The sequence below is a fragment of the Ziziphus jujuba genome, chromosome 4 (genome assembly GCF_031755915.1).
Source record: "Ziziphus jujuba cultivar Dongzao chromosome 4, ASM3175591v1".
In the NCBI taxonomy this organism is placed as follows: domain Eukaryota; kingdom Viridiplantae; phylum Streptophyta; class Magnoliopsida; order Rosales; family Rhamnaceae; genus Ziziphus; species Ziziphus jujuba.
Window position 1 is genome coordinate 5,822,588 of NC_083382.1, and position 16,112 is coordinate 5,838,699.

The 16,112-nt window shown below is 35.0% G+C and overlaps 3 protein-coding genes across 3 annotated transcripts; 1 reads left to right on the plus strand and 2 right to left on the minus strand.

The window, feature by feature from the left end:
* Positions 1–713: 713 nt before the first annotated feature.
* On the plus strand, positions 714–3,510 carry LOC107416313 (geranylgeranyl pyrophosphate synthase 7, chloroplastic). The gene is given in 3 exon segments (XM_016024799.3): positions 714–1,263; positions 1,266–1,557; positions 3,300–3,510. Coding segments are annotated over 3 exon segments (1,053 nt in total).
* Positions 3,511–9,873: 6,363 nt separating this feature from the next.
* Positions 9,874–10,653, minus strand: LOC125422106 (protein FAR1-RELATED SEQUENCE 9-like). The gene has a single exon (XM_060816702.1). The coding sequence runs from the start codon at positions 10,651–10,653 to the stop codon at positions 9,874–9,876; it is 780 nt and encodes a 259-aa protein (XP_060672685.1).
* A 485-nt stretch (positions 10,654–11,138) lies between these two features.
* LOC132803510 (protein FAR1-RELATED SEQUENCE 5-like) lies at positions 11,139–12,005 on the minus strand. The gene has a single exon (XM_060816703.1). It carries the CDS (start codon positions 12,003–12,005, stop codon positions 11,139–11,141), a length of 867 nt encoding a protein of 288 aa, XP_060672686.1.
* Positions 12,006–16,112: the final 4,107 nt, after the last annotated feature.

Sequence of the window (16,112 nt, forward strand, 5' to 3'; positions counted from 1 at the left end):
TGTGGCTTGCCAATTTGTTATTGTCTGATTTATCTTGCTATATGCCTCAATAATATTATCTTTTTACTTTCAAAAAAAAAAAAAAAAAAAAGCATGGTTGGTTAATTTGTTTTAATAGCTAAATAGAATGTATGCGTGTATGATGCATATTATTCATGAGCATGCGTGTCTGATTTATTTGCGCAACAACTGCGTGTATAAATCACCAAAAAATGTATAGTATGTATAATTACAATGTGCATATGTATAATTAACATTTTTTTTTCCCTTATAGAACATCTATTAAATTGATTGATCATGATTCATGACTTTGAATCTGTGGATTAGAGATGTATGTGTATAACCTCATTTTTTTTTTTTTTGGCCCAAAAATAAAATCCATTAATTATTGATCATCAAGACCATGAATATGTGGATTAAAGTTATGCATATATATAAACTGATCCTTTTTCCTTTCACCAAAAAAAAAAAATAATAATAATAAATTATCCATCATGGCAATGAATCTACAACAAATAATTAATAAAATAAGATGATAACTAAGATAATGCATGTTCAACGTGTGAGGAATTATAGAGTCAAATAAGGTATACAGTATGATAGTCGTATTTTTTATCGGAATCATCTTAATTTGTATATAAATAAGCTAGTTAGACGACAAGGGCAACCCTATCAAAACAAGAACGTCTTTTTTCCAATTGACAACATTTTCAATGGCACTCTTTGCAACCAATATCCCTAGAAATCCCACCATTAATATTGGCCTGAAATTCCCAACTAGAAAACCATTTGGTCACCTCAAATTTGTTTCCCGAAACAATATAAGGGCCGCCATTAATAATGTTGAAGATTCATCATCTTTTGTCCAACCCCATTATCCTCTATTGAAGTTGGACGAAGAATTCATTACCATGAAGGCAATAAAGGTTAATGAAGCATTAGAAAAGGCCATGCCCTTGCAACATCCTGAGGAAATCCACAAGGCCATGAGGTATGCTCTTCTATCCCACGGAAAACGCATACGTCCAATTTTATGTTTAGCTTCATGTGAACTAGTAGGAGGCGATGAGCATTTAGTAATGCCATCAGCTTGTGCTGTCGAAATGATTCACGCAACAACGTTGATTTTCAACAACCTACCGTGCATGGACAATGACGATATTAGACGTGGAAAGCCCACAACTCAAAAGGTGTTTGGTGAAGAAACTGCAATTCTTGCTGCTGGTGCCCTTCTCTCCCTTCCCTTCCAGCATATAGCAGAGAAGAATTAGTTTCCATCGACCGTGTTGTTAGAACCATTGTTGAACTGGGTTCTGCTGTTGGCTCGTTGGGGTTTATGGGGGGACAACTCTTGGATCTTCGTTGAAAAGGAAAGGAAATTAGCTTGAAAGAGTTGGAGTATATTCATGTTAATAAAGCCGCAAAGCTCATAGAGGCTTCCGTAGTTTGTGGGGCGATAACTGGAGAAGGGAATGAAATGGAAGTTGAGAGGATGAGGAAGTATGCTTGGTGTTTAGGGTTGGCATTTTAGATCTTAGACGACATTCAAGGAATCACAGAGTCGTAGGGATAGCAATTTGCCCAGCATATCCCGAAAATTGTTGTGCACTACCCCTAACGGGGCGGTTTTTCTCCAAAAAATCAAGATGGTGGGGTGGGTTCGGGACAAGGGATTAAAAACCGATTCGAGGCCAGGCTGGGCCCGAGGAATAAATACCCCGACCTGAATCCGGCTCGATATATATATATATATATATATTATTCCCAATTTATTAAAAAAAAAAAAAAACAGCCTAGATAGGAGTCAGACCCTAACCCGTAACCCCTCCTCTCCACTCCAGCTTTCCTCATTTCATTTTCTTCTTGCCAAGTGCCGACACTGTCGCCACACCCACCTGCTGCTTCAGCCTTCACAGCCACCTACTGCTTCACCGCCGCGCCACTTGGTTGACTGGTTGAGTTCACCGCCACCTGCTTGCTAGTAGGATCTCTCTTTTTTTTTTTTTTTTTTTTTAATCTTGTTAGAGAGGACAGATTAAGGACTCTACAAAATTACTTTTGACATAAGGTATCTTCGCCCCGATTATATTTCTTAAAGATGTCTTTGCCCTTAACTACTTAAAAGTCTTTTAAAGAATTGCAAGAGCCATTTATTGATTTCCCCTAAACAGTTATGGTGCCAGGAAATTTTATGAGCAATAAATATTTGATATATCGATATGCTTCATCAAATGATATGAATGATTTATAGGTTTGATCTAGTGGTTCACACAAGAGAATACGTCCAAATTCAAGCTTCAATTTTTAATCTGGGTAAAAAATCCCTCTCCGCCATTTATGGTGTAATAAAAAAAAAAAATGATATGGTTGAATTTTTTTTGTTTTTTTTTTGGAATTATGAATTTATAAACTCACAATCATAATTTAAGGAGACAGCACTTTCATCACTTGGATTTCTTTTAAACAAGACAATATATTGAATTTAAAAATTGTTAATTGATAACAAATAAAAAAACAATTGCCTAAAATTGTTAATTAAAATTAAAATCGAGTATATTTTCTCATGAAATTCTTTTAAAAAATCATAAGTTAAAAAAAAAAAAGTAGCCGAAAAGAATTATTGGGTTTTGCTGTTATTTATATATATTTGATATGTGATGTGATAATATGAGTTTTTTAGCCTTACACGTACAGTTAATTAAAAATGGGACCTAGTTTGATCGGAATTGAAGGGGTGATCATCAAAGGGGGATGGGGAGTCAACAACGTTGATGGTGGTGGTAGTGATGGAAATGCGGTTGCTTTTCTAAAACAAGTACTTGGTGAAGACACTTCAATTCAATGCATGATGTGTTTGGTTGGGTGGCTGGTGGCCTTCTATTCCATTTAGATGGGACTTTGGAAATTGTTTTATGAAACAATATATATATATATATATATATATATATATATATATATATATAAATACAGCTGTGTTTATGCATTATGCTATTTTTTTTGGGTAAATTATGCCCGAAGCTAGTTTGCGCTTTAATGTATTTTATTGTATTTTTATTTTGGATCTTGATGTATTTTATTATATTTTTATTGCATTTTAGTCATTTTATTTGTATTTTATTCATAAGAAATAAAAATTTATATAAATTTCTATAAAAAAATCAATTAAAAAAAGGGGAAAAACCACCCCGCCTTGCATCTAAGAAACGGGGAAAACTGTGGGGATGGAATTAAAATTTCCCCGTCGGGATGGGGACGGTATTTTAAAAACCGATCCCGTCCTATCCCGTTGACATTCCTATAAAGTCGTCCAAGGAATTAGAAAAGACAGCTAGGAAAGATTTGGAAAGCGACAAGGCAACTTATGCCAAGTTCATGGGGATTGAAGAGTCTAAAAGGATTGCAGGGAAGCTTGTAGGTCAAGCAATGGAGGAGATTACTCTCTTTGATGCTTCAAAGGCTGCTCCATTCTTTTATTGGGCTGATTACATGATAACAAAACTAGCAGAATAATACATATATAAATATATATACAGAGAGGCTAGCATGAGGACCGATCGCATGGGTTATATGCGGACAAAAAACATGAGAGAATAAAGACCATTGGATTTTCATACCTGGCATCAATGGTCCAGATGGAATTGCAACTCTCACGTGAGAATTTTGGCAAAATCTCCCCTTCCCGCTGACAGCAGCTTGCATTCCCCCTCGCATCAGCTGGAACCACCTTTGCCAAAATTCTTCTTCTCCTCTGCTTCCACCCCTTCCCGCTCGCATCTCCCCGTTTGGAACCAGCCCAACCAGCCACCGACCTGATTATTTCAAAAATCTCAAACCCAGCCCAACCAGCCACCCTTCGGAACCAGAAAGAGTCGCCGCCGTTAGTGCCTTGCCGTTGGAGTGTGGGTTCTTTGCCATTCCTTCCTTCCTCTCCTTCATTTTGATTTTTCTATACTTCTGTTTGTGTTTTTATGTTATATATATATATATATATATATATTTTTTTTTTTTTTCATTTTGGTTCAGTTCTGTTCTTTTAAAAAAAAAAAATAATAATGTTTCTCTTTTTGTTTCATTGCTTTTAAAGTGTTTTTATTTTTTATTTTTTTTGGGTAATCATTTAATGTATATAGTTATTCTTATTTACTTAGGCTTCTAGAAATCATAATGTAATAAACTCTTTTGAATTATTTTGTTTATTCTATGGATCTCATTGTTTACTGGGAGCAAATATTCAAGAAATTGCTTTCTTTTTTAAGATTGTGGCTCCAATATCTAGAGTTGAGAAGCTTGTTAGACTTCTGTGGATGATGTGCTGAGGGAGGCGAGCGGTTGTTAGTAGCGGAGTATATGCCTAATGATACTCTCTCTAAACATCTCTTTCACTGTATGTTTCTTTGGTCTTTATGGATATAACCACTGTTGATTTTTGTGGACCCTCTAATTTCATACCATTTCAATGAATTATTTTATTTATGTGTTTATTTTTATTTATTCTAGTGGTTAAACCATAAGTTGGTCTTAATCAAGGATAGTTAGTGATAAGGAATCTACTAATAGAGAGATTCAAAATTAAAAATTCATATATAATAAAAGACGCAAAGAGAAATTAATCTTAAACTACAAGTTACTCAATAGTGAAACTAGTAGTACTGGATTTTACTCATTCAAGTTTCTATGATATTGTTCATTTGAGATGTTTTGTCCTTTAAATATATTAGCTCTATGGACTGTGTTTTTTTTTTTTTTTAATGTATTATTTCCTATCCTTTTTACAATATTTTTAGCAATTGATGTTTTATTGCAAGTGTGACTATTCTTATTTTATTAAATTGTTGCTGGCCATGTATTCCTGGTCTCCCTTTTACCGTGCTTTTTCTCAATATAAGTTTTTTGTTTTAGGGGAGAAACAGCGACTGCCATGGGAGATGTGTGTGAGAGTTGCATATTACATTGCACAAGCACTTGATCATTGCAACACGGAAAGCTATAGTGCAGTAATTTAAATTGTCCATATTCTAAATGCACCTTCTTTATGCAAAGCTAGAGAGGTTTTTAAAAATGATTGGTGGAAATAAAGGTTAGAAATTGTTATAGTAGAGAAATGTTTGTCCTTGTTTACTGAAAATTTGTATAGCGTTTAAGATGTTGAATTGATATCCTTTTGCTTCTTTTTATTTTTCTTTATAAACTTTTCTCATCCTGTTCATTATTTGCCTCATTCATCTCTAGAAGGAGCATAAATTGTGGCGTTATTTATGAACCAACTGGACTTTTGTTCAACTTAATTTTTTTTTTTTTTTTTATAAATGATAGGATGGTGACCCACGGTTATCTAGTTTTGGCCTTATGAAGAATAGTCGAGATGGAAAAAGCTATAGCACTAACCTGGCTTATACTCCACCTGAGTTTTTGAGGACAGGTATGCCAGTTTTTCTTACATTGTTAATGCCTTCTCTTTGATTTTTATTTGATAAAGGGATTTAAATGTAAATAGATATTCATTTCTAATATTGGATATAGACATTAATTAGAGTAAAAGTGAACTATTGGGAGAAATGGAGAAGAATGAAGAATTGTTATTGATACAGTGAAAAGTGAAGAGAGTTGTCAAGACAAATACAAGAAAGAAATAGTCAAGATCCTCCTGTAATCCAACTTGAAAAATTCAGAAACCGGTCAATGAATATAATACAAAACTATAAAAACTGGATTTGGATCAAGATGCAAATTGCAATGAATATAGTACAAAACTATAAAAACTGGATTTGATCGAGATGCAAATTGCAATAGACCTTTATCACTTGTTTGAGCCCCTGTGGTTGTAAGATTGGTCCTTACCTCTGGATAAATGGTGTGCCAGTTTATGAAACTAATGGTTGACCCAAAATGTTGAGGGTTGACTGCCAAAGTAAACCCCAGTCGTGAAGCAGCTATCATCCTTAGAATTGAGATAAAGAGAAATCTCTTGGTCTAAGCTATGTTGACTTTGAGCATCAGTCTTTACAGTGCCTTAATGGTTGCTTCTAATTGCAATGTGGACAGTGATATATATTCCATTATTATAGTTATCTAAATAGAAGCAATTGCTCCTTCTATGTAAACTTAAATTGCAGAATCAGTGGCCAAACTGAAGTTTATATTCATTTAATTCAGTTTGCTGATAATTTATAGTGAGCTGTATTAATTCAAAATGTTTGAGGAGCATCATGTACTAAATCCATTCTTATTGTCGGGATGATTCCACCAACTGAGAAATGTCTTATTGAGAGTTGAGCTTACATAATTCAAATCTAAGTTTGTCTTCCATACAAATTTGTCACAATGAAGTGGGAAAAATAATGCATTCACTGGATTAACCTTTTTGTCAACTTTCGTAGAAGGGCCAAGGAAGATATTGATTATGAGTTATGACTAGATGTACTTTTATTGGTTCGTAATTTGTTGTGGTGAAAAGGATATATTGGTTTTGTACTTTGTAATATGGGATATTTTACTGTCAACATTGACCATCTTTTAAATAGTTGGTAGAGCTTGCATTTGCTACACTTGTAACAATTAAGAAAACCTCTGCATTTTTCTTTTTTTATTTTATTGATTTATTGCTTCTTGTTCTTGGTTGTGGCTATTAGATTTCAACACTTCAGGGGCTAAATTTATGCAGGTAGGGTCATCCCGGAGAGTGTAATATACAGTTATGGAACTGTTCTGCTAGACCTTCTGAGCGGAAAGCATATCCCTCCAAGCCATGTAGGATACATTCTTTATTTCATCATTGATCACTTACTGCTATCTTAACCTTCTTTGAGTTTCACTTGTTAGTTGAGTACCTATCTTTTCTAGGTAAAATAATACCATGCTTGCTAGTCTTGTGATGATATTTAATTTCAAAAAGAAAGAAAAAAGGTCCTGTGACAGCATTTGCATATTAAAAGTTATCTGCTTTATAAATTAATCAAACCCAGTCAAAACATTTTTTATTTGATTTTCTTTGCTGTCAATAATATATGGCTGGATGATAGTCTTTTGTGATTGCCTTATCAGTTTCAATGCTCCCAACCTCTCCCGTTTGGATGTGGGGGAGTTACTGCATATCCTCCAAGCATTGACACAACATCTGCCATGTTTGGTCTATCTGCTGCGACTTCTTGCACACACAAGAGAGCAACTTGGGCACACAGTATAAAGTCATCTATCGAATTACATGTTTCTGCTTTTGCCTTATATTTAGTGGTTGTTGCTGCTGCCGAGCTTGCTGTGTTGCTGCTGGTGCTGTTGCCGGTGCTCCCGTATTGCTGCTGGTGCTGTTGCTGGTGCTGCTGAGCTTGCTGTGTTGCTGCTGGTGCTGTTGCTGGTGCTCCTGTATTGCTGCTGGTGCTGTTGTTGGTGCTGCCGAGCTTGTTGTTGCTGCTGCCGAGCTTGTCTGTTGTTGCTGGTGTTGTTGCTGGTGCTCCTGTATTGCTGCTAATGCTGTTGCTGGTGCTGCCGAGCTTGCTGTGTTGCTGCTGGTGCTGTTGCTGGTGCTCCTGTATTGCTGTTGGTGCTGTTGCTGGTGCTGCCGAGCTTGTTGTGTTGCTGTTAGTGCTGTTGCCTAGCTACTGTGTTGCTGCCGAGCTTGTTTTTGCTGTCGCCGAGCTTGCTGTGTTGCTGCTAGTGCTGTTGCCGAGCTATTGTTCATGTGCACTGTTCACCTATGTTTAAATATCTTTTTTTTTTTGATTTTTTTTGGCTAAAATATCTGCGTATAAACATCAATCTCCAGCTTATATTGCTGTCGAGCTACGTTGCTTCCGAGCTACTGTTTACGTGTACTGTTTATGTGTACTGTTCATCTGTATTAAACATCTTTTTTTTTTAGATTTTTTTAAATTTTTTTTTGGCTAAAATACCTGTGTATAAACATCAATCTCCAGCTTGAGTTGCTGCCGAGCTACTGTTTATGTGTACTGTTTACGTGCACTGTTCACCTATGTTTAAACATCCTTTTTTTTTTAGATTTATTTTTATTGTTTTTGGGGCTCAAATACCTATGTATAAACATCAATCTCTAGCTTGTGTTGCTGTCGAGATACTGTTTACGTGACTGTTCAGACACATGTTTAAACATCTTTTTTTTTTTTTAGACTTTTTTTCTTAATTTTTTTTGGGTCTAAAATACCTGTGTATAAACATCAATCTCCAGCTTGTGTTGCTGCCGAGATACTGTTTACATGACTGTTCATGCGCACTGTTCACGTGTGTTTAAACATCTTTTTTTTTTTTTAGATTTTTTTTTTAAATTTTTTTTGGGGCTAAAATACCTGTGTATAAACATCAATCTCCAGCTTGTGTTGCTGCCAAGCTATGTTGCTGCCGAGATACTGTTTACGTAACTGTTTATGTGCACTGTTTACGTGTATTGTTCATCTGTGTTTAAACATCCTTTTTTTTTTTAGATTTTTTATTTATTTTTGCTAAAATACCTGTGTATAAACATCAATCTCCAACTTCTCTTTCCTGCTAACTGAAGTAAACCACATTGGTAAATAAACGGCAAACTAGACTAAAAGCAAACTAGCATACATTTAGTCAAATAATCAAACAAGACTTCATGTTTCCAATACATGGCAATTTAAGAAGTCTATAATCATAACTTAACTCTCTTTTAGTAACTAAGCTGATAGTTATTGCAATATGACAGAAAAAGAAAAAAAAAGTAAGAAAAAGAAGAATGTTTAAATGCAGGTAAACAGTTTACGTGAACAGTATGCGTGAACAGTAATCACGAAGCTTGTTTTCTTAAGTTTCTTACTTTCTTAAGTTTTCTGTACTAGTTTGTACCTTTTTTATCCTAGTTAACAAATATACCAACCAATGACAGAATCCCATGAAAATAATCTAGTTTTCTACAAAACCAACGAACAAAATATCAGCTTTTTGTTCTATGCAGAATTTACCACAGCATTGAGCATCCTATTCCTTAGAGCACTTTCCTTTTTCGTTTCGATTATTAATGTCCCATAGGATATTTCTGTGTGCTTCATCTAGCTTAGGACTTTTTAGATCTCTTTTTGAGATACCAATCTATCCATTGACAAATACACCTAAGTAGAGGCCAGAAAATTCCTAATAAGCATAAGTCCAATAAACAGGCATAGAAAAAACATGAGAAAGATGAAATAAACAGGCCAATAAGTCTTCTAACAAATAAACTAAGGTGGTGAAGTACAATGTGGCATTTTAGAAGTAAATCAATAACATGACAGATTAGAATATTGAAGTAGAGCAAAATGGCAGTGGTATGTGGAAGAAGATAATCTGTTGCAAAAATGGCTGCTCTTCTCTTCATTTATCATGATGTACAGAAATTAAATGTTCCAAACATAAAGAGTAGCACGTGAATATATGGAAAAACCAGTATACATTCAATCCAATAATCAAAACACATCTCTATTTTATATAGTCAGATGATAGTGCTTGCTATAAGATAGAAAATCCCAGACAAGCACACCAAAATAAAAAAACAACTTCTTCTCCCAAATTGTTGCAAGATAGGTCATCCTTTCATTTTCTCATGCAGACCGGCCAAAGTCCAGCACGTCCTTAGATTAGCAGCATGTTAGTTCAATGAAATATCGAAGACCATACGATACCACGTAGTTTCATACCTGTGGAAGACAAACTATCAGCTTTAGAATCATATTCCGAGGCATGCTGAGGACTTTCCTCATTTTGTGAAGACCTATATAGATGAGCAGCATGGTTTGTACAGAGTATGATCATACAAATTGCATAAGAATAATAAATAGTAAATGTATTATTTTCTTACGGATTGTTGAGGAGTGGACAGTTTCTTTTGTCGTGCGATTGCCCAATTTTTCCACATCCATTGCAACGTCAACCTCTATACTTTGCGGCATTTGTTGCCTTCTCCTTTCCCCTTTTTAATCTTTGTCTATATCCCTTTGCCCTCACAACAGATGGGTCTTTCAAAGCCTCATAGTCATGAGCAGTGCTACCTTTTTCAGAAATGCCTCCACTTTTCGTGTTGCTAACTATGGATTCAATCTTGCCTAGCAAACTTTGAAGACCATCATTCATAATTACACTTGCCTCTTCATATATTATGGCTTTATCAATGACTTCCGAAGCAAGTTGGAATAGTTTAGCTCGCCAAGTCAACATTGAACTACGCTGTCCACCTATCTCAACACCTTGCTTATCGGTTATTATTTGACATTTTACACCTCTAGTCCACCTTTTCATTATATATTGATTTGGCAAAGGAATGTTACCAAACAGTCTCAAAAATGCCAAGATATGTCTACAGGAGAGTCCTTCACTCTCAAACTTCTTACATGGACAAGATGCAAAGTCCAATTCTTTATCATAAGCAATTTCCCGCACTCTACGAACACGTTCTTTTGGACTACTCTCGACCACATACATTTTGTGTGTAGCATTTTCACGAACAAATTGTGGCATTATTACTGAGCTATTCCGCAACTCATCTTGAAACTTAAGAAAAATCTTGCATGTGTAAATCTTAGTCATTTGCTTTTCCATTTCCAATGGAAATTTCAAAACAAGATTCTCATTAATATCAACGTGATCAGCCCCTAATTCTTCGTGACGTTGCTGTGCAAGCGCCCTATTAAATCGAAGTATGAAATCCATCAATAAGTTTCTCTTCGAAACATATTTCTTGAAAAATGCATGGGAGCTTTCTGCAGTTGGCTACTTGACATTCCAGCTGAGAATATATGGTTAACATATGCAGGCACCCATCTTGAACGTAGCTCAAATATTGATTTTAACCAATCATTGTTATCTAGGCTTGCCTTCTCGATGGTAGTCACCCATTTTCTTTCAAACTCTTCAGGGCATTCTAATTCCCAAATGCATTGTTGGAAGTCCTTATAAAAATCTCTATAGGTGATCGCATTTAAATACGTAGAGAACTTCTCAAGTATGTGCCAACTACAATACCTATGAAATGTATTCGGTAAGCTCTGAACTATAGCCTTTGTCATTGCAGGATCTTGATCATTAATGATCATTTTTGGGTTGTTCGTCAGCATGCTATCCTTTAATAGCTCAAACAACCAAACAAATGATTCCGTTTTTTCATCACTTAAAAAGGCACATGCAAAAAGCACCGTTTAACCATGATTGTTCACCCCCACCAAGGGTGCAAATATCATACCATATTGATTAGTGTTGTAAGTTGTATCAAATACAACTACATCACTAAAACATCCATAAGCTCTTCTAGACACCGAATCAGCCCAAAAACAACGCTTCAATTTACCACCATCATCTACATCTATTTTAAAAAAGAAGCATGGATCCTTTTCTTGCTCGGTTAGGAAATATTCCTTTAAAAGTTCTGCATCTTGTCCTCTTAATTCATTCTGCACCTTAGCTTCATGGTTATATATATCCTTCTTTGTACACCCAATATTCTCTATACCTCCAGCTTCAAATTCAAGAATGCTTATTTGTTGATGAGTTGGCACATTTGCTGCTGAAAACTGCAAAGTTAGTGACTTCTTGGCTTTAGACACACTACGATGTGATCTCAATAAATGCACTCTTCGAGGGGTTGATAATGGATGACTATGTTCTTCAACAAATACAGTGATGACAAATTTCCCCGTTTTTGACCTAACCACGGCAAGTTTAGCTTTACAATTTTCTTTTGTCATCCCCCGACACCTTTTTCTCTCACCGTCCTTTATAGAAGATACTCCTTCCTTAAAACACACAAATTTTTTCCTGACAACTTCTTTTGCACCTTTACATCTCTTAGTCGAACTGCTACGAACACTAAACCTCACCTCTTTTGCATATTTAATGTAGAACTCATGTGCTCCATCTATCGATTCAAACTCTTGTCCAACCTTTGGTTTGCAGTTTTCGGCCACTTGGGGAATGTAAACGTCATCCACGGATTTTGAATGTGACAGCAAGGATATGTCTTCAACTCGTCTACAATCTGAATTTACTTCCAACTGTTCTACACTCATGTTTCCAATCTGAATTTGCTTCCAACTATTCTACACTCAAACGAGCTTCCTATTGATCAATTTGTAACCTGGTAGATGGCAAAGCAAAACCATTATGAGAGGTGGTAATATCTTTTATTTTAAGAAAGTTTAGTTTCTAAATAGAAGAGAAAAATATTGCAAAAATAAAGGCACTTCAGCCAAAATCTGCCGAGTTTGCATTATGGTTGCTAATTCAGCACACTCTATAATGAAAGAAACAAATATGCGTGCATCAACAGAAAAAATAAATAAATAAATAAATCTGAATCATGGGGTTCAAAAAGGTTAATAGTACATATAAAAATGAAAAATATAAGTTGCAAAACAATGAAATAATTACATCTTTGCTAGATAAAGGGAAACAAAAATATTGATACATATTAAGGGTATTATAATTATTTAAAATTCTTATTCAAGGATATATATACATATGTCTTTATGTGTGTGTGTGTGTGTAGATATAGGAATTACAAAATAGAATTACTTTGTATTCCAATTATAACAAACTTATTTTCTCTTGTATAGCATGCATGGATTGGCCATTCGTATACTCCGAAAACAAGTGGTGTAAATATCTCTTTGGTGATATTATTATGATAGACTAAGTGAGTTGATTATTACACAATGAACAGTATGCATGAACAGTATGCATGAACAACAGTATTTATACACCAGGAAAGAAAAACAACATGTATACATTCATGCTTTTTCTGCGAAAAGTATCATTTTCTCAATTTTCAAAAATCATCATGAAGATTGGCCTTCGTTCAAGTTATTTCTCAACCCAAATCACAATCCCACATTTAACAATTTCAATTATGCAAGATTATATAAAATCACCAACATAAAAAACAGAATGAAAAAAAAAATTACAAAACATAAACTCACTCACTCACAGATACGAAGAGCCAGAATATAGACATGCAGAGTAGAAGATTATGAGCTGGTGGGTACAGAGAAGGGTGGCAATCGTGGTGCGAGCAGGTGCGTTTGCAAGATGGCAATGCTGTGGCAATGGCGGTGCAATCTGGTGGGTTTGCAAGGATGACAATGCTGGTTGCTGCTGGTGCAATTGGGAATTTTGGCTGGTTACTACTGGTGTGATTGGGAATTTTGGCAAAGTCCTTTCGAGCTGGTGAGAGCGGGAATGTGAGCGGGAAGGGCTCAGGGGAAATTTGGCTAGCCATTCTCACGTGAGAGTTGCTTTGAAGTTGGGCCGTAGATGCCAGCAGTGCAAATCGAAGGGCAGGAAATTTCATCACATGTTTGGTCCGCATATAAGCCATGCGGTCTGTCCTCATGCTAGCCTCTATGAATATTTATATATATATATATATATATATATTTTTTTTCTTTTCTTTTCTTTTGGTAGTCATATGCAAACAAGGCCACCTTGTTTTAATTTGGAATGTATTGTGGAGCAAATAATGCTACAAGCACTATTTAATCTATCAATATATCTACTAAAAGCTTATTTACCATTTTATTGGTTAACATATTAATATACTTTAGATATGGATAAGTGAATAATTGATTGATAAGTATTACTAAATATAAATTAATCAAATAATGATAAGTATACTTTTGATAGGTATGTTGGTACACTAGATGATGTATGTCACATTATTTATTGTGAATCTAGATAGGGTTATAATGAAGGTTCAATTTGTCTAGTAGTTTTTGGATACCTGAAGTTTGATTTATATATATATTTATATATATATATATATATATAATATTAGAGATTTTAGATTAATTACGGTTACAAATTACTTGGTACGAAGACTTTGTGCATGAAAGTAGAATTGTCTCAAGAGGGGATAGATGTGACGTTGAAGTTGATCGGAAACCAAACCTATATGGTTTTTGAATTTAGTTTTTGGATTTCACCGTTTACGATTTAACCATTATATATAGGGCATAAAGAATAACATAATATAAATGCTCATAAATAAAATAAAGATAAACCAAATATCTTTAATTAGATTTTATCTTATCCTATTTAGTGGATTTTATTAAATATTTATCCCATCCAAATCCAATCATATCTTTATCTAGATATTGATGATAGACCAGGAAAGATTTGGAAAGCGACAAGGGTAACTTATAACAAGTTCATGGATATATTGTTGTAAATGAAAACAACTTAACAAGAAGTTTGTTTTCATGAAAGTAATTATATGTTTTAGTAAACAAAGTTTTGAAAATAATGTCTAAGAATAAAATGTTGGACAACATACAAAACATTAATCGAAAAACGCAAACACTTTTTTTTTTTTTCTAGATTTATCCACATCTCATCAACTCGTTCTTTTTAATTTCTATGGAAATCCAAAAATGATACAGTCATGGCACGATCATGGACAAACAATAAAACTTCTCTATACTTATAGAACTAGGACCAAACTAATTTTATAACTAGATAATAACTTAACGGAGTTGTAGTTAAAAATATTTTGCCTTCAACAAAAAAGTGTTCTTGCTAGCGAGCTACTATATACCAAGAAATTTATAGATGGTATAACAACTTTAATAAATAAATTATTGTTCCAAATAATTACGTATAAATATTTCATGCTATTTTAACCTTAAATGCAACTATCATATAATTTTTTTACAGTATATAGATAATTATTACTATATGGATGTAATGTTCTAGAATCTAAAAATATAATAATTTATTACAATATATAGTTTATTTTTATTTACAACTGGTCTAAATTGAGACGAAATTTTTTTATAATTAGATAGAAGTTATTACAGGATATTATTATAATTTTTTTAACATAAATTAAAGGAAGTATTATTGCACCAAGAAATTGTAAAGAAATATTGAAAAAAAAGTAATTATAATTAATAAGTAAATGCTCTGAGAAAATAAAATTAAAGATAAATATTAAAAAAAATGGGGGAGATCAGGCTACTAGGAGGTAGTAAGCTAATATTATTAAGACTACTCTTGTAGGTGGCAATGGTTGTGTTGGTCGTTTTGCTTGGCGGTATGATGCTAGATGTCACGGTCCCACCGTTCTAGGTGCGCAACGGGGCCGTGCAGTGCTTACTCGCCCTTCGAGGGTAGTAAGCCAACCGTTAATGTCCTTCGCAAGAAAATAACCCATACGATATTAGTATTGTGCAAGTACCAAGCAAGCAACAAAATAAAGCATGTAATCACAATCGTTAGCAAAAGGTCAATAAACAAGGCAACAACACAATTGAATGGAAATGCATTCGTTTTATTCGATCTCGATGGAGAGAACAACAGAGAGGTTTACAAGCATGCTATTAAGAGTTCTCATCTATGCCAGTGGTCTAGCCCAACAACTTGCTGACTAGCCACCCCCCTTTAAAGAGCTTATTTAACCATTTTAATCCTGGCAGAAATATACATGAAAATGTGCGAGGAATCATAATGGCACTATTCCTTACAAAACAAACTATGATCCAAGCAAGTGACAATGGGCTTGACTAATGGCCTTGGATAAACTTGGCTTGGTGTTTACAACCAAAATACCAAGGGACGAGTGACTCTCACATCCTCCCCCACCTATTTTATCGACATCCTCGATGACTCAGCTGCTTTGAACTCTTCAATCATCTGCTTGAAAGGTGCCAGGTTGATCTCTTTCTTCCAGCTAGTCTCTTCGTCTCCTAGTCCCTTCCACTTGATGAGATACTCCCGTACTGGTTGTCGGTGGACATGTCTGATTCTTTCGGCTAGGATCTCCTCCGCTTCCTTCACGATCTTCGGCTGCTTGATGTTGATGTTGACTCTAGCTGGTTTATTGCGTGCTGGATCTTCTTTGTCTGGATGGTATAGCTTGAGGTTGCTCACGTGAAACACTAGGTGCACCTTCATCCACTCTAGGGTTACTACTTTATATGAGGCTTTCCCGACCTTGACGATGATTGGCATCGGCCCTTCATACTTCCTCATCAATCTAGGGTCTTATCTCGAAGCCAACAGAATTGTTCTCGTGTAAGTTTCACCATCACCATGTCTCCCATGTTCGATTCTAAAGGTCTTCGCTCTTTGTCTGCCCATTTCTTCATTCGGTCAGTCGCCTTCTCCAAGTAGGCTTTAGC

Excerpts from the sequence above, each read along its gene's own strand:
- LOC125422106 (XM_060816702.1), bottom strand. The coding sequence starts at position 10,653 with ATGGATTTCATACTTCGATTTAATAGGGCGCTTGCACAGCAACGTCAC.
- LOC132803510 (XM_060816703.1), bottom strand. The coding sequence starts at position 12,005 with ATGAGTGTAGAACAGTTGGAAGTAAATTCAGATTGTAGACGAGTTGAA.